At 43.4% G+C, this 18,983-nt stretch overlaps 1 protein-coding gene across 3 annotated transcripts in view; it reads left to right on the top strand.

Moving 5' to 3' along the window:
• The first annotated feature begins 2,803 nt into the window (after window positions 1–2,803).
• The window catches only part of Kremen1 (kringle containing transmembrane protein 1), a 72,352-nt gene continuing 56,172 nt past the window's right edge, over window positions 2,804–18,983 (top strand). For all 3 annotated transcript variants that reach the window (XM_046427300.2, XM_046427299.2, XM_046427298.2), the window contains exon 1: window positions 2,804–2,933. In XM_046427300.2, the coding sequence (XP_046283256.1) occupies window positions 2,837–2,933 (97 nt within the window). In that variant the 5' untranslated portion in view covers window positions 2,804–2,836. The remainder of the gene's footprint in view (window positions 2,934–18,983) is intronic.

The raw sequence follows: 18,983 nt of genomic DNA, 5'->3' as shown, positions 1-18,983 counted from the left end.
AAAGCCAGCCTCAGCAATTTAGTGAGGCCCTAAGCAACTTAGTGAGACCCTGTCTTTAAATAAAATATTAAAAAAGGCTGGGGGGCTGTGGCTGTGGCTCAGTGGTAGAGTGCTTGCCACTCATGTGTGAGGCACTGGCTTGGATTCTCAGCACTGCATATAAATAAATGATTAAAATAAAGGTCCATCAACAACTAAAAAAATATTTTTAAAAAATGGCTGGGGGTGCTGGGGATGTGGCTCAAGCAGTAGCACGCTTGCCTGGCATGCATGGGGCGCTGGGTTTGATCCTCAACACCACATTAAATAAAAAATAAAGAGATTGTGTCCACCTAAAACTAAAAAATAAATATTTAAAAAAAAAATGGCTGGGGATGTGGCTCAGTGGTGAAGTACCTCTGGGTTCAACTCTTGGTTCCAAAAACAAAGCAAAACTGTTCTTTCATCAGAAAACATCCCACAACTGGGGTTTCAAAGACACTAGACTGACCCAAACTCCACCAGTTTGTCTCCAGTTCTTAGCAAATCCTGCTCCTTTCAGAGGAGGAAAAGGATCTGACTGCAGAGCTAAACAGGCAAACAAACCAACACCAACATCCTCCTGGTGGCCCAGAGCCTGCAGTCAATGTCCCCACTCTTTCCATGAAATAAAGCTGCTAAACACCCCAGGCATGTGAAGCATTGAAATGAATATCTCGGCTGCTCCCTGTTAGAGGCCGGGACCACATAACTGAGCAAAAGACCTTGAGCCCTTAAGTGCCATGACCTAGACACACTCGGCTGTATTTTTAGCCTCTTGTGCACTGTTTCCATCACCTGTGATGGGCTTTAAACTGGAAAAGAGAAGATGGGGGTGGGGAAGGCTGGAGGGACGCTTCTTAGAGCAGCCAGAGGGGGCAGGAGCTCGCACACTTTCTGAGTTCTGTTGGACACAGGACCAATTTCATGGGTTGTCGCAACACAGGCTCTATGCTTGGAAGGGCCCTATGCTTGCTTTAATGCTCTGCTGTTACCAAAGTTGGAACAAAGGACCCCGCATTTTAATTTCTCATGGAGCCATGCAAATCATATAGCTGGTCCTGGTTGTACCCAAAGGAGAGGAAGACAAGTCACTGATGGGGGCCGGTGCCAGCCCAGCAGTGGGAGCCTTCCTCCAGGGGAAAGGGCAGTCGAAAGGTACCATCAGGAGGCATGGATGGCCAAATAAACCTTGTTTCTACCTCTTACGTGCCTCTTCCGATTTTCCTCCTCTGACAGGTGGGATGTGGAGGATGTGTCCCTGGGATGGAGTGTGTCTGGGGCGTGGGGCGGGTTCGCATACTCCAATAAGGAGCCCAGAGGATTCTTGAACTAGGAATGACAGGGAAAACAAAAACCTGAACAAGATTTTTCTTGCCGCAGCGTGTGGGTGGAGAGGGACACTGGCTGAGAGGCCTCGTGGGAGGTAGCTGCGCCTTTGGGGTCCAGCCTTGGGAGCGCGGTGTGTGCGTGTGGGACCAAGGTGGTTGCGGGGAACGTGGGTTCTGGGAGTGGGCGACCCGGAGCAGGGGCCGGTGTACCGGATCCCTTGGGGCCGGTACCGCCCAGCCCCTGGGCGCTTCGAGTCTGCACAGGAGAATAAATGTTCCCGCCGCCGCGCGGGGCGCAGGTCTGCACTTGCAAGTCCGGGACCAGGGACTTGAAAGCGCCGGGCGCGCCGCCTGGACCTGCCCCACGGGGCGTCGCCGTGGCGTTTTAGGAGGGAGCGGTAGGAAAATCCCCTTCGCCTGGGGGAGTGCGGGGGAGGAAACAGGCCTACCACCGAACTGGGTGCGGCTGGGGAAGACCTTAGGGTGCAAAGGGCCTGCCACGCAGGGGCTAAGAGTTTAAGAAAAGCACGAGCCCTCTGTGCCCTAGTGTCTCAATCTGCAAAATAAGCAGCACGGTCCCATCCACTTTTGGACTCTGCTTTGGGTGATTTACTTGCTTTCTATTTTGCAAATGGCAGAGGCTCAGGTCAGGAAACTTGCCCTAATTGACATAGTGCGTGATAGGATTTTGATCCAGAGCTCACTATGCCGCCTCCTTTGTAGCTAGACTTGACTTGGAGAAAGAAACTCCACATTTACCGAGTCCCTACTGGGCGTGCACGAATGTTTGCATGCATTATCTCATTTAGTACAATCACTTTGGGGAGTAGTTGCTTATCATCACTCCCATTAAACAGAAAAGAAAATTTGAGATGAGAGTTATATTTCCTTCACGCCTGTCCAAGATCTTACAGGTGACTGAGTCAAACATCACAGGCTGACTCCAAAGCACCCTTTAGTTAACCACTACGATAAGCCAAGCAGGAGAAAGAGGTTTGCAAACTGCCGTTCTGATTATTACCGCTGTGGTTGATCCCGCGTGGGTCACGACCCGAGTGAGGGTGGAGCAGGGATCTCAGAGCGCCCGACCCGCTTCAGCCGGGTCAAACATCCGCTAGGGGACTCAGAGGCAGGGCCCTGACCCCGCCCCTCACCTCCCGGCCCCACCCCTTGGTCGGTCAAACAGGTTGCACGGTGGGGCGGGTCCAGGTGAAGAAAGGTGGGCTTGGCCCATAGTGTGAGTGGCAGGCGCGGGGCGGGACGTGCGTGCGCCGTCGGCTCCGCCCCTCGGGCCTCGCCGCGGAGCCAGGCGGGCCCCGGGCGGCTGGGGCGGTGGCGGCGCTGGGGAGGGCGGGCCGGGGCGGGGCAGCCGGCGGCCGGGGCGGGGCCACACTCGGGCCCCGCGTCCGGCTCCCATGGCCGCCCCCGGCTCCCGGCGCTGCCCCCTCTCCCCCGGGCCGCGCCCCGGGGCCCCGCACTGACGGCCCATGGCGCCGCCCGCCGCCCGCCTCGCCCTGCTCTCCGCCGCGGCGCTCACGCTGGCGGCCCGGCCCGCGCCCAGCCCCGGCCTCGGCTCTGGACCCGGTGAGTGAGCGACCCCCGGCATCTGCCCGGTGTGGAGCCCGCCCGAGGGGCGACTCGGGCCTGCGGGTCTATGGGGCCCACTCTCTCCCTCGCGGGTGCCTCCCGGGAGCACTTCTCCAGGCTCCTCAGCGACGCCCCCAGGCCCGGACGTCCTCTCCTCCTCAGTGCCTCCCGGACCCCTTCGCCAGGCTCCTCAGTGACGCCCCCGGAGGAGACGTTTCCTCTGCCTCGCAGCTTGGGACCCGCTCCCCAATCCCTTCAACGATTACCCCTGCGCTCGGGATCCAGTCCCCAAGTCTCGGCGACGTCCCCGGGCCGGGACGGCTGCCCCTCCTCGAGGCGCTGCACCCCTTCCCCAGGACCCTCAGGAACACTACCCGGGGCCAGGATCCCCTCCCCGAGCCTAACTACGACGCTCCCTTGTCCCCCTTTCCTCCCCTCCAGCTTACACCGGTGTATCCCGGCGCCTCTCCGCGCACGAGCGGGTGCGGAGGCGGGAGGAGCGGGCGCCGAGCTCCTCTGCCCGTGTCCCAGCTGTCCCAGCTTAGGCGACACTAACTTCAGCCTCGAGAGCTGGTTTCGCGTTGACTAACCTGCCCTCCTAGAGGCAGGTCCGGGTCCCGGGAGTATCCCCTGTTCCCAACCAGGACACCCCCTGCTTCCTTCGCCCCTGGGGCCCCCGCTTTGAACTTCCCCAGGACTCAGGTGACTTCCGATCAGTGAGAGAAAAGGAGAAACAAGTGATGGGAAACTTCTCCCTAAAGAACCTAGGGTGCTTCTCCTAAGGGTGTGCAATGATGAGTCCAACTCTTGGGTAACCCCATAGTTTAAACAGGTTACCTGCTCCCCAAGCCAAGGCAAGGTCTTCCTGAGGTGGGTCCCTGAATCAGGACGGAAACTGGGACTTTGCTTAGCTTCCATACACACCCTTCCTTGTAGCAGAATCCTTTCCAAGTTGAGCAGGCAGGAGGATGTTGGCTGGCTCGATTATGTTTCTCTGCAGGTTGTTTGGGTGTTGAGCATAGGACATTTGTGAAAGGGAAGGGAAGAGTTCATTATCAGTCTGCCTGAGTAGGGAAACCGGTCTCTGGTTCTTCATCCAAAATTTCAAGCTGTGATATTTGAAAAAGAATATTTTGCTGGTGGAAGATAACTCCAAGTTCCTTTGTTTACTCAACTTGGATTACTGAAAATCTAGGACTTAGTGTTGTCACTTACTGTAGTTACTTTGGGCCATGCTTTTGGTTTTCTGAGCCTTACATTCCTCATTTGTAAAGGGGGTGAATGGTGATAATTCCCTTGCAGGGTATTGTGAAGATTAAATGATATACTGTAGGTAACACCCACATACAGATGGCAGTCAATAAACATTTTAATAATACTTTTTATAATGCTTCACAGTTCACCTCATTTACCCTGGGAATGCTTGTGAGCTTCCTATCTTATGAATCCCTGTAAAAGGCAAAGTTTGTCTTTAGATCAGTACAAGGGTCTCTAAGAGCTGTAAACCTGAGGCTCAGTAAGTGGTTTCAGAGTGATTGCTGCTTTCTATGGGACTTCTACAATCTGATCACTTCTAGTGTTTGCTTTATGTGAGGAGTGAGGGAGGGACATTCTGAGAGCCAGGATATGTCAACATAACTGTAACCTAGTAACCCCTTAGCTCCACTTTGCCATCTGTGTGTTCAGGATTTAATGTCCTCTACAGAGAGAGAGAGAGAGGGAGAGAGAGGTATGGGTGGAAATAGACTGGTTCCTCTTCTGGAAAGGGCAGAGTAATGGCTCTGGAAAGTGTAAAGTGAGCCAGTTCTCTTATGCTTGTTGCAAGGTGAATCTCCCTGGGTACCTTTGCTTTGCTAGGTCAAATGAAGCAACTCTTACATAGTTTAAACCCCCATCCTGTTATGCTTTTATTAGGAGTCTGGGGTAAAGGCAAGTAAATGCCATTGTGAAACAAGTTGTGATAAGAGGCCCAGGTTTTCAATTCAGAATCTCACCATCTTGGTTTCTTACCATTCTGATTCATGAGTGCTTTTGTGACCTTTCCTCTCCAGTTCCAGAAGCAGTTTTAGAGATATACCACATAGTCTTCAGCATCACATCCCGTCAAAAGCCTACCCACTAGTTTTTTAAATCCTTTCCAATAAAAAACACGTTTTACACTGAGGATATGCCAAGACTGCCACTTCATATTTTGTGATACTGTAATTTTCTCTAAAATTTTGTGGATGGAAAAAATTATTCCAATAGTTATATTCTGCACAATTTTGTAATATTTAAATTACTGGTGGTTTGCATTTTTGAATGCTGACTTTATAAAAACAGTTAGCTCATTCCCCATCAATGCTACTTCTAATTACAGTGTGTAGGCAACCCCAAATGATCTCCCTTCTCTCCATTCTTCCTTTGAGATTCTCTTTCTTCCTTCACACTTATAAGAAGTACAGTAGAGGTTAATTGTAGGATCTAGACTGTCCTCTAAAAGAGGAAGGCAGCCAAGACAGGGGACCAATGGGCTTCCTGTACTGGGCTCCCCTCGGGAATTTACTGACTTTTAATGGAGAGTGATAAGTTTTGGTGATCTTGCTACTTGAGTTCTTTGTATAAGGCACACTTTCATGGGTGTTTTACCACACTGGGAGCTATTAGGTCTATATCAACAGAGCTCCTCTTAGATTAAGATTACCTTTTATAAGTATGTACATTGATGTTCATTCCTCTCTAACTCTTCAACTGGCCTGCAGTATGTCTGGCCATAAAACCTATGATATTTAACAGAGAAAGCTTCATACTCTCTGTAAAGTCCAGTCCCACTCAAGGACTTCATTAGTGCTAACAGAATTACCTCTGCACGACATGGTGTCTGAAGTAGAGGGGCTGGGGTGGTGGCTCAGTGGTAGAACACTTGCCTAGCATGTGTGAGGCACTGGGTTCAATTCCCAGCACCACATATAAATGAATGAAATAAAAAGGTCCATCGATATCTTAAAAAAAAAAACCACACAAATACTTAAAAAAAAAAAAAAAAAAAGAGTGGAGCAGAGCAAAAATGCATATCAGTTACTTGTGTGCTCTGAGTATTTTAAGATACACCATTTTGACCTGACACCAGAGATCTCTGACCCTTTTGTGAAAATTTGTTTTGGCCCTTAGATAACTTACATGTTTGACCTATGAAATGAGCCCTTTTATAAATCTTAAAACAAAAAAGCATTTCATTTAGGCTCATTGCCAATCAACAGTGAGTTGGTCCACTCAATCTAGATATTATTGATACACTCATGGTTCAGTATAGTTGGACCAAAAGTAATAAATGATTAAGGTAGAATAGATTGCTTTAAGTAGCTTCATGATCTCCAGATTAGGAATTTATTTTATTTTACTTTATTTTTTGTACCTGAAATTGAACTTAGGGTGCTCTACCTCAAAGCCATATCACTAGCCCTTTTTCCTTTTTTTTTAGTTGTAGATGGACACAATATTTATTTATTTTTATGTGGTGCTGAAGATTGAACCCAGTGCCTCATACATGCCTGGCAAGTGCTCCACCACTGAGCCACACCTCCAGGCCCCTTTTCCCTTTTTATTTTGAGACAGGGTCTCACTAAATTATGCAGGCAGGCCTCAAATTTTCTAAACTTCTGCCTCAGCCTCCTAAGTCACTGGGATTATAGGCATGTGCCACCACACCCAGGTAGGTTAGGGATTTTGATATATCATCTTCAGTTTAGAATTTTTGGCTTGGAATGCCACCTGAGGCTCTAGGTCAGATGTAGGCAGACATTTTTGTAAACAGCAAGACAGTAAAGTATTTGGGTTTGGACCACATACTGTCTCTGTTGCAGTTACCCAACTTTGACTTTGTAGGGCAAAAGCAGCCATAAACAGAATGCAAATGAACAGGCCTGATTGTATTCTAATAAAACTATATATATTTAAATATATATATATATATGTGTGTGTGTGTGTGTGTGTGTGTGTGTGCGTGTATGTATTTTTTTTCAGTACTGGGGAATGAACCAATGAATTTTCTACCATTGAGCGATAGCCCCAACATCCTTTTATATTTTACTTTGAGACACAGTCTTCCTATGTTGCCCAGGCTAGCTTTGAACTTGCTGATCCTCCTGCCTCAGCCTCCCAAGTAGCAGGGATCACAGGCATGTATCATTGTGTCTGCATTCATATAATTTTTTATATGTCACAGAATATTACCTTTTGATTTTTATTTTCAAAATGTAAAACCCAGTCTTAGCTTGTGGGCCATATAGAAACAGGCAGTGGGCCAGATTTGTCCTTTAGGCTATAGTTTACCAAGTCCTGCTCTAGGTCCATGTGTACTGATTTTTTTCGGCATGCATTGGTCTGGAAAAGGTTACTAGGAGGCTTGATTTTGGTAGTGGATAAGCTTTGTACCATTTACTGTTGGCTAACCTTAAGATACATGTAGATCCAGGTGTAGTGATCCAGGTATAGTAGTTCCACTTACTCAAGAGACTGACAGGAAGGTGGCTTGAGCCCAGGAGTTTGAGGCCAGCCTAAGCAACATAATGAGACTCTTAAAAAGGAGAAGAAAGGGGCTGGGATGTTGGCTCAGTGGTAGAGCACTTGCCTAGCATGTGTGAGGCACTGGGTTCGATTCTCAGTGCCGCATATAAATAAATAAATAAAATAAAGGTCCATTGACAATAAAAAAGGAGAAGAAAAAGCCGAGCCTGGTGTGCATCCCTGTTATCCTAGCAGCTCGGGAGGCTGAAACAGGAGGATTGCAAGTTCAAAGCCAGCCTCAGCAAAAGCAAGGGGCTAAGCAACTCAGTGAGACTCTGTCTCAAAATAAAAAAATAGGGCTGGGGATGTGGCTCAGTGGTCAAGTGCCCAAGTTCAATCTCCAGTACCCCCAAAAAAAATTAAAAAAGGAGAGAAAAGATACAGACTGGAGAAATAGTTAAAGTGATAAATTCTATATTTTATCACATTAAAAAAAAAGTTGCAGTTGGGGGAAATGCTCATACATTCGGATCTTTAATGACTTTCAAAAAATACTTTAAAGGGAAACTCAGTATGGTTCAGTGTTTGCTACATAAGGAAAACAGTGCCTGCCTGAGAACCGACTTATAGTTTGTCCAGTTAACTATGGCTACAGATGTTGGTGGGAACAGACCCTTGAGAGATCTGTTTCTCAGAGAAAAGCCCAGGCAGTAGGTGGCATCAGCCTGGAGACCTAGAAAAACAGCCAGGAAAGAAAAAAGAAAGAAAGAAAGAAAAAGAAAACAAGTATCTGTCACTTTTCTAAGCCGTTTATTTTTCTTTGCCTGGTTCTATTGTCATATTTAAAGTGGTCTTCACAAAACAACAATGTGCTTAGCATGGCCGATTATTTTGTTTTAATTAAAACATTTTTGAAAAAACAAAATGAAACATTCAAACATACCAAGTTGATTGTGTTTGTACTGTGGAACACTTAATGCAAAACACTTGAGAGAGATGGAAGTTTGGATCTGTAGTTTCTGCCTCCCAAATAAGGACAACTTAGCAGGAATTAAATGTGTCCCTTAGAAAACTACCTATACAGGGTTGGAGGTGAGATCTCCTCAAGCCCTGGCACCACTTGGCAGGCCAGTTTCTGGCTGGCTCACTGTGCAGCCTCTGCGTGACTGACAACCATGACTGACATTTCTACTATATTCCACTTGACCTTGAGACTCCAGCCAGAACCAGGAGGTATTCGTCCGGGAGGAGCCTTCCTCAGTCACTCTAGTTTTTCCTCCCTCTCTTGTCATCATTGTCTTCCTCCCAAGGTGGCAGCACTTTTTCCCCAGACCTCACTTTCTGAAACACAGTCTGGATTCAGACTGATCAGGGAAAGTAGAGAGGCCCTTGTAGAAATGTTGAGAGGGATGTCCTTATAAATAACCACTCTACAGAACCTGCCTTCTCCCTCTAAGGAGATCTCCCCACCCCCGCCCCCCCAACCCTCTTTCTAGGTAAACACTGCCTTAGCCTGGACTTGTACTAGTCTGGAGAGGAATGAAGTCGGCGCTAGGAAGCACCTGGGCACATAGGGGTTTTTAGGCCACTTCACAGGCAAAGTTGCCTCTCTCCCTCCCACTTCTACAACTGTACCCTCTTGGGGCTGCCCCATCCGCTGGGCCCAGATTCTTATTTCCCTTGCCATGGATTTAATTCCTGGCAGGGAGCCAAAGCATTAAACTTTTATTGTTCAATTTACCACAAGGGCGGGGCCCTGCTTCTAGTGGGCTGAGGAGGCTGTGGCCGCTTCCAAACCCGAGTGTCACACCACATTAGCAATTGCAGACTTTGAGGGCTGGATTTCTTTCAATTTGGTTAGATACTTGGTTAGAACCAGAACAGTATATTCACACTCCAAGTTTTAAAGCTAGGAAATGGTAAAAAACAGCATAAGCAACTTTTAAAGATGATTCATGATGGTTGTAGCCATGTATGGCTGACCCTGCATGGTCTCTTTATATCTTCCAAACAGATAGATTAAATGGCTGTGCAGTTACTTTAGTGTCCTAAAGTCGCATGACAACATGGCAACCAAGTAGTTCTCTTTTAGAATACCAGGGACTGTTAACTAATCCCATCACAGTATGTAAATTACTTGCTGCTGTTCAATCTATAAAAATCATCTTCAAAGAAAATTATTGGGCTGGTAAAAATATTTTTAATAATGACCACAGAAGCCATATTTGTTTTTCTTTGATGTTCTTCCGAAGTCTCTTCTGGTTCTAATCAGATTGTTCCCACATAAAATACAGTGGAAATCTACAATAATAAAATCCCTATTCCTATGTCTATGGGGAAATAAACAGGATGGGACTGTCTTTTTAAGGGGCTTTCCCCTCGCCTTTCCCCAGACTCAAAGCCTCTATTACTGGTGGGTGTTTTGGCATCAGTTAAGGGCCTTCAATCCTTCCCTCCCTCCATGTTTTGCTCTTTCATTAAAGTGTTTCTGTTGTCTAATTATATCCTTTCAATCAAATTAGAGACTGCAGCATCTGGTGAGGGCCCTAACTGCTGCCATCTGCACCTCGTATATACAGGCCTTTTCAGCTGAGAATCACTCAACTTCCAAATGGCAGGAAGAGATTTAGAAAGAGTTTAGTTGGAGAGGAGGTTAACTTAAAAGGAACGTCTTCAAAGGCTGGGTGCTACGCCCTGCTTGCTGTGATGTATGCATAGCCATGCAGAGCTTCCTTGGCTTGGCTCACCAAAGAATCTTCCCTAGCCCTTCTGCAAGATGAAGAGGTTTCTGATTGTCTTAGCCAAAATGACAGGCCCTCTCCTCCCTGTTATGGTTTTGGAGGAGCCTATACCAAGCTAAGAATGTCTCCCTTGAGAACAATCTTTTGTTATGTGAACACTGGTTAATGAATGTGACACTTTTTGTTTATTTGACCATTTCTTCTAATTCAGTGATTTCAACAGAAGGAGATTTTGCCCCTAGGGGACATTTTGCAATACTTGGAGGAATTTTTGGCTGTAATAACCAAGGGGGTGCTATTAGCTGTCTATCAGCTAGAAGCCAGGTATGTTGCTAAATATCCTAGAATGCACAGGGCAGCCCCCCACACCAAAAAATTATCCACTGTAAAATGTCAGTGGTGCTGAGAGTGAAAAACCCTCACTATTTTATTTATTTATTATTATTATTATTTTTTTTTTTTGTCCTTCCTTTCACCATGGCCTAGGAGCAGGCAACTCTGATTAACATTTTTTTTTTTTCCAATCTTAAGAAAGTAGATTCTTCATTGTCCACATCTGGTTTCTTTAGCATTTCTATGGACAATGTTTCAGAAACCTAAAGGGAGTAACGAGGCCTGTGATTTACTTTTCTTTCCACTCTCTAGAGTAAAATTGCCAGATTAAATGAAAGATGTTCAGGGCTGGGGATGTGGCTCAAGCGGTAGCGCGCTCGCCTGGCATGCGTGCGGCCCGGGTTCGATCCTCAGCACCACATACAAACAAAGATGTTGTGTCCGCCAAAAACTAAAAAATAAATATTAAAAAATTCTCACTCTCTTAAAAAAAAAATGAAAGATGTTCAATTAAATTTGATTTTTAGTATTTGGGAATACTTAGCTTAAATAAGCATCCATACCAAGGCCGGGTGCTTGGAGTTTACGGTGATCAACTTCTCCAAGATCTATAGCAGTAGAGACCATGAGACTTGTTGTAGATCCCCTGGCTCCTATGGGAGTATAGTGCTTTCTATTCTTGACACAGCCTTGCAAGTTCACCTTTTGTCACTTTCGGTTTTATGTTTTAGTTGTAGTTGGGCACAGTACCTTTTTTTTAAAAAAAAAAACTTTTTTTTTGTTTAAATATTTATTTTTTAGTTATAGGTATTGCAATATCTTTATTTTATTTTTATGTAGTGCTGAGGATCAAACCCAGTGCCTCACACATGGTAGGTGAGTGCTCTACCTCTGAGCCACAACCCCAGCCCTGGGCACAATACCGTTATTTTATTTATTTATTTTTATGTGGTGCTGAGCATCGAACCCAGTGCCTCACACATGCTAGGCGGGCGCTCTATTGCTTAGTTACAACCCCAGCCCCTCATTTGTTTTTGTTTTTGTTTTTTTTTAGAATTGATTTATAACAAATTGAGACATTACCCATCAGAAAGCTGGACTTGGCACTTTAAAAATATCTCATGCTTTCTGTTTCCTTATGTGAGAGCTATCTATTGTAAAATTATACTTCAAGATTGAGGAGCTATTTATAAGTAAATATATAAAGTAGACCCATTTGGTGTCACATATTACTTAAGTAGATAAATGCTTCATATCATCAAAGGGTGATAGAACGTGTTCCCTTACTAGCGGTCAAATCCATCAAGGTACTTTGATTTTCTTAGATTTCTGCTGAGCCAGTGACTTCTCACTGAGTCTATTCTTCAACTAAGTCTTGATTTAGTCTCTCTGTATATGTTATAGATTTAGGGGCCATTAGATTAATGGTCTTCGTTTTTTCTTCTTTTTTCTCAAAACTGTCAGGCCTGGGGTTGTGGCTCAGTGGTAGAGAGTATGCTTAGCATTCATGAGGCCCTGGGCTCTATCTCCAGCACAGAAAAGAGAGAAAAAAAAAAAATGGGGATGGAGGGAAGAACCGAACTATCTTTTGGATTTTAGTTTGATGACTTTATGTGTTTATAATATCCTAAATGATAAACAGAAATTCTTCAAGTACTACTGCATATGCGTGGTGGCTATTCCTGGCAAAAACACATGTACTTCACAATGACAGCCATGGCGTGTTTTCCAGTGGGCCCTGCTTAGGGAGAAGGGGAGCATATTCAAGATGAGAGACAGATGGAGGCACCCAAGCCACTGCATTGTGGGCCTTCTCTGCTTCAACAATTATTTGTTTTTTAAATTTTTACTTAAAAAATAATAATGCTCCTCTGTGAAGTGTTTTCATGAGTCTAATGAAAAACTGTACTTAAGTCCTATGCTTACTATGGTCCAGTTTTCTTGGAATGGTCTTTTGAATAATTAAATATTTCATCTGTTAAGAGAAATGAATAAATTAGAGATTCAAATAGAAGCCCTCAAGTCCCCTTCCAAAAGTATAAATTCCATAGTTAAAATAATTTCAGGCTGGTGCTGTGGCTCAGTGGTATAATGTTTGCCTGGCACGCATGAGGCTCTGGGTTCGATTCCCTAGCACCACACAAAAAACAAACAGAAAAACCAACCTTTAAGAAACATGGTCTTTTTTTTTTCTTGTTACTGTTTTGTGTGTGTGTGTGTGTGTGTGGGGGGTTGCTGGGAATTGAATCCAGGGCCTTGTGCTTGCTGTGCACGCATTCTACCTTGGAGCTGCACCCCCAGCCTCCTGTGAGTGTTTTAAGGACACTGTCTCCTTAAATGAAAATAAAGATCTAAAAGGTATTTTAATGGAAAAGCTACTGATGCTTAAAAAATTACAGTGATTATTTATGTGGTAATTCTACTTTGGGCAAAAGTGCAGCTGGTTCGATGGTCATTTTGCACAGTTAATACATAATCTAGGAACATAATACATGAATATCTGTCTTGATTTTAGATGGCTGGATTTATGGTTGATTGAATTTATGGTGCTTAAAAAGAAACTAAGGTAGATTAATTATAAAATGAGATGTTAGTAATTGTTTTCAAGATGTCCTTTAAAATTTTTCATTATGGCAAATTTAGATCATGTACCAAAAAATAGGAGAGTGTAAAGGAAGTCATGTATGTTCTTTTCCCAGCTTCCACAAGTATCAACCATGGCCAATAGCTTTCATCCGTGCACCTTGACCTTCCCCCAGGTTACTTTGTAACAAATCTCAGATAGCATATCATCTTATCTGTAAATATTTTATGTATCTTTAAATTAGGAAAACTTTTTTCTTTCTTTTTTTTGGGGGGGGGTACTAAGGATTTAACATAAGGGTGCTTAACCAGTTGCTAAGGTTGACTTCAAACTTTTAAATCTTCTACCTCAGCCTCCCAAATCAATGGGATTATAGGCATGTTCTACCACCCCCAGCAAGAATTCTTTAAAAAAGAATAATAATAAATAGTACCATTATTGCGCCTAAAAAACAAATAATTCCTCAGTGTCATCAAACATGCAGTCAGTATTCAAATGTTGCTGGTTGTCTCATCAGTATTTTTTATAGTTCAGTCAGGATCTAAACAAGGTAATATTTAGATAGTATGAGTCTTAAGTCTGTATTAACCTTTAGGTTTCCCTTTCCCCCGCTTTTCTTTCTTTCTTTCCTTTTAGTTGTAGATGGACACAATATCTGTATTTTATTTATTTATTATTTTTATGCAGTGCTGAGGATTGAACCCAGTGCCTCACACATGCTAGGCAAGCACTCTACCACTGAGCTACACCCTGGCCCCTTCCCCTCTTTTTTTTTTTTTGTTGCAATGTATTTGTTGAAGATGCAATTTTTCTTTAAGCAAAAGGAAGACTTAAATGCTTCTTCAGAGGGAAGGCCCTCCCTCCATAGAATCTCCATAGAATTCTTACTTCCATTGGAAAAGCAGGTAGAATAACAAAATTTTAAGCCTGGAAGAGATTTTTAGTCATCAGTTATTTCCAGTTACGTCACCCCGGACTTTTGAATCTTAGTTCCATTTTGTTAGATCTTGAAATTGTAGATGTTTGAGTTTAGACTAAAGGGACATTGAGGACCTTCAGGGTCAAATCCTCCCATTTTGCAAATGAGGAAACCAGAGATAAAATCTAGGACCCAAGTGTCTGGGTGGTTTGCTCAAACCATACCTTGTCAGCTTGTGTCCCATTATCTAGTGTCATTTCTCCTTTATGCTAACGATTCTCAGTATGTGCTGTGTGTGTAGCAGGGTCCCTTCCTACAGCTGTCTTCTCCCTATTGTAGATCTGATAACCTCCTCCATGTGATCACAGAAATCACTGCTTTTGGGGAACAGAGATGTCACCTCTGTAGTATGTGGAAAAGGGTTGGGAACCACTGCCTTCCCAGGGTTATTTGTCCCTATATCTATCATAGGGTTGTTCAGAGCAGAAATCAGCATCCTGTAGTGCTTTGAAGTGTCTCAGGGTAGGGGCAGCTTATCCAGGAGTTTGGGCCTTGAGGATGACCCCACAGGTTCCCACTGGGCAGCAATCTGTAGTTGAAAGCCAACAGAGAGTAGCAGGTATGTTGTTGAACATTTGACAACACTGTCAGGCTGCACTCTAAACAGTAAGAGGAGCTTTTCCACCTAAAGCTTTGCACTTCTGTAAACTACTTACCAAATGTCATAAACATTAAAAAAACAAACAAACAAAAAAAAAAAAACAGGAGATATTCCCAGTGGAAAATGTTGTTTGCTGTCTTATATTAAGATGCTGGAACTGAATTTAATGTGTATTGCTTCATGTTGATTCTAAAGTAGGCCAATACCAGCCAGATTCTTCCAACGTAATATCAATAGAGAAGCTAAATTGTCCCAAGTAGGACAGAGATTTAACTTTAGTGGCCTAAAACAAAGATTCTCATAAGCGTCACATATAGAGATCCAACCAATTCTATCAAAAAATCAGGAATCTTCTAGACTCAATATGAGAAAAATATTGTTTCTCAGTAGTATGGTTTTAGACAAATAATGTGTTAGTCAGCTTTCCATTTCTATGACAAATACCTGAGATAATTCACTAATAAAGAGAAAGATTGCACGCCCGTAATCTCAGTGGCTCTGGAGGCTGAGGCAGGAGGATCTGTTCAAGGCTAGCCTCAGCAACTTAGTGAGGCCCTGTTTCTAAATAAAATACAAAAAAGGGTTGGGGGGCTGGGATTATGGCTCAGTGGTAGAGCGCATCCTCAGCACCACATAAAAATAAATAAGTGAAATAAAGGTATTGTGTCCAACTACAACTAAAAAATAAATATTTTTTTAAAAAAGGGCTGGGGATAAGGCCCCTGAGTTCAATCACTGGTACCAGAGAGAGAGAGAGAGAGAGAGAGAGAGAGGGAGAGAGAGGGAAGGAAGGAGAGAAGAGATTTATTTTGTTTTAAAGCTTTGGAAATTCAGTTAATGATCACTTGACCTTGTTTTGGGCCTGGGGTGAGGCAGCCCATCATGGCAGTAGCATTTTATGGGGCAAACTGCTCACTTTATGGGTAGGAAGTAAATATAGGAATGAGGGCATGTCCCCAGTTACTGAAAGACCTCCCACTAGGCCCCATCTCTTAAAGGTTCCACCACCACTCAGTAATGCCCGGGGCTGGGGACCACACCTTGACCCTTGGGGGACATTCAAGATTCAAACTAGTCAGGCATGATTACAGGTATTGCACACCTGTAATCTCAGTGGCTCGGGAAGCTGAGGCAGGAGCATCATAGTTCAAAGCCACCATCAGCAACTTAGTGAGGCCTTAAGCAACTCAGTGAGATTCTATCTCAAAAAAAAAAAAAAAAAAAGAATGGGGATGTGGCTTGGTAGTTAAGCTCCCCTGGGTTCAATCCCTGGTACACCCCCAAAGAAAAAGGGATTCAAATTACAAACTGGGTGTGGAGGTGCACACCCATACATCCCAGCTACTTGAGAGGCAAGGCAGAAGAATCACAAATTTGAGGCCAGCTTGGGCATTTAGGTAGACTCTATCTCAAAATAAGAAAATTTAAAAAGTCCTGGTGTGTAACTTAGTGATAAAATGCTTATGTAGCATGTGGGAGCCCCAGAACTGAAAATAAAAAATTATAGCATTATGTTCAGATCTGACTTAGTTATAGAGCTTCATAGAGAGTATTTTCTTCAACTGTATTAAGTCCTATTAAGGAGCAGATTGTCTTTTAGATTAACTGCTGCAGTAGCTCACATGTCAAGTTTGAGTTGTTTTAATAGAACACCTTTGTACAGTTTTATTACTTTCTTTCTTTTTAAGTCTGGAGGTCTTTTAATTTTTTGTACCTCATATTCCATGAATTCATAAGGACTAGGTTCTAGCAGCTCAGTTTCTTTCATTGTTTCTCACAAAGCAAGCTTCTCTGTGGGGGAGCAGGCTGGTGCTTCAGTTGAACCCAAATACGGTTCACTCTGGCTTCCTTCCTTTTCTGTTCATTTTCTTCATACATTTAAGGACGCCATCTCTGCTCTTGGGGTGGTCAGTGTGCTCAGTGCTCATATTAACCCTCTCGGCAAGAATCTTGCTCTTCACTTGTTTGTTTCTGACAATGCCAGCGCATTGGGTCATCCTGTAGAGGACAGCTTTGCTAGGGTCCTATTGTGGGTGTGCCTTTTTGAGTATAGCCCTTTCCCTCCATGTCTACCATGTCACCTTACTTGTAGATTTGCATGTACATTGCCAAAAGAACAATTCCATGCTTTGGAAGGCCTTCATGTTCATCATTTAGAGGAATTACTGGAAATGGTGGTTCCAGCTGAAAGGATTTATTATAGTTTTAAAGATGAACTTTAAAAATATGTCCATGTACTCAAGAGGCCGAGGCAGGAAGCTACCAAGTTTGAGGCCAGTCTAGGCAACTTAGGAAGACCTATCTCAAAATAAAATTTAAAAAGGGTATAGGGATGGAGCAGGGGTTGTGGCTCTGTGGCAGAGCTCTGGCCTTGCACGTGTGAGGCACTGGGTTTGATCCTCAGCACCACATAAAGAAGTAAAATAAAGGTATGTGTCCATCTATGACTAAAAAATTATATATATATATATATATATGTATATACATGCATATATGTATATATGTATGTGTGTGTGTGTGTGTGTGTATATATATATATATATATATATATATATATATTTCTTTTTTTTTTAAAGGGTATAGGGATGTAACTTAATGGTAGAGCATTTGCTTATACTAGGCCCTGGATTCAGTTCCCAGTAGGAAGGGGACGTGGATGTACATGTATAATTTGACTGTTTTTGTTTTTCTTAAATACTAGGGATTGAACACAGGGGTTTTCTTCCACAAAGCCACATCCCCAGTCCTTTATAAAATTTTAAAAAATTCTTATTTTGAGACAGTTTGAGCAGCTCAACTCTCACTGAGTTGCTGAGGCTGGCTTCAAACTTGTAGTCATCCTTCCTCAATCTTCAGTGGCTGGGATTAAAGGTGTGTGCCACCATGACCATCTTAATTTAACAGTTTTGCTCAACTCAACTTGTATTTTCCTCACTTATTATAAGTATTGAATTTTGTGATTTCAGTAGCATATATAAATGAAAATATATTTCATCATATTTACAGCTGAAAGTTTGATTAGGAAATGCCTGTTTGCTGCATTATATAATTTAAAAAAAATATTTATTTATTTATATTTTAGGTGTAGATGGACACAACACAATGCCTTTTATTTTCACGTGGTGCTGGAGATTGAACCCGGGTCCCGCCTGTGCTAGGCGAGTGCTCTACCGCTGAGCCACAATCCCAGCCCCATTATATCATTTTTCTTACCTCTTATTTATTAACTGCTAGTATTAAACATAGGATCAAACCATATATGTTTTCCACCCTGATGGCAGCCTGATAACTTTAAACAAAATTGTGATAGAATGATGTGCCAACTGCTCATGTTACACTGTATTTTTATAGCTAACTATTTTTATGCATTAGAGTAAGCTAAATTATTAAGATAATTTTATTTTCAAACTTATAATACAGTCTGATTATTTTTATAAAATTACATAATAATAATTTTTGTACGCCCTACTTTGTGCTAGGAACTTTACTTACACATCCTCCAGGTTTATATATATATATATATATATATATATATATATATATATTTTTTTTTTTTTTAGTTGTAGTTGGACACAATATCTTTATTTTATTTATTTATTTTTACGTGTTGCTGAGGATCAAACCCAGAGCCTCACATGTGCTAGCGAGCGCTCTACCACTGAGCCCCAGCCCCAGCCCCACATATTCTCTAGTTCTTCCATCTCCCTTGAGCTACAGATAATTTAGCCCCCACCACCTATTTTGCAAGCAAAGATTCTAAAGTTCAGTTTATAAACCAAAAAACTGAGTGAAGCCTGATTCTTGAGCTCCTAACATGTGCTTTCCATACTGGGTCACTTTGTTGCTAGATGGCTTCTTGATAAGAGCTTTCCTAGCTTTTCCCCTAACTGGGAGGCTGTACTTTCTCAGTCATTGTTGCTAAGTTGGAAATGCTGGAGGGCCCCAGGGCTCCAGCCCCAGATGACCTTTCTGTCCATACACAGTAACCTTGTTTTGTTCACATGGAAGTGCTGGGGATTGCCACATTTCTAGCTCTAGCCTTGGCCTCTTTCCTCAGTTCTAGCCTCGTGTAGCCATCTGCATACTCTTATATGCTCTCAGCTTTCTGAAAGGTGTCTCATACTTCACCCATCCTAAACCAAACCTTCATTACACTCCCCAAACTCCGCCCTTCTGAGCCCTCTCTAGTATGGTAAATGGCCTCCTTGCTCACTAGTTTCTCAGGCCCAAATCCTTGATGTTCTACTTGATGCCTCCTTCTCTCAGACTAGATTCAAACTCCTGGCAAATATTTTTTGGCTTTACCTTCAAAATATATCTAGGG

This window comes from Marmota monax, unplaced genomic scaffold (genome assembly GCF_021218885.2).
Source record: "Marmota monax isolate L192 unplaced genomic scaffold, Marmota_monax_Labrador192_F-V1.1 WCK01_AAM20220418_F8-fsc00177, whole genome shotgun sequence".
Lineage (NCBI taxonomy): Eukaryota > Metazoa > Chordata > Mammalia > Rodentia > Sciuridae > Marmota > Marmota monax.
Note: the sequence above shows the minus strand (reverse complement) of the source record. Positions and strands in the feature narration are given on the sequence as shown.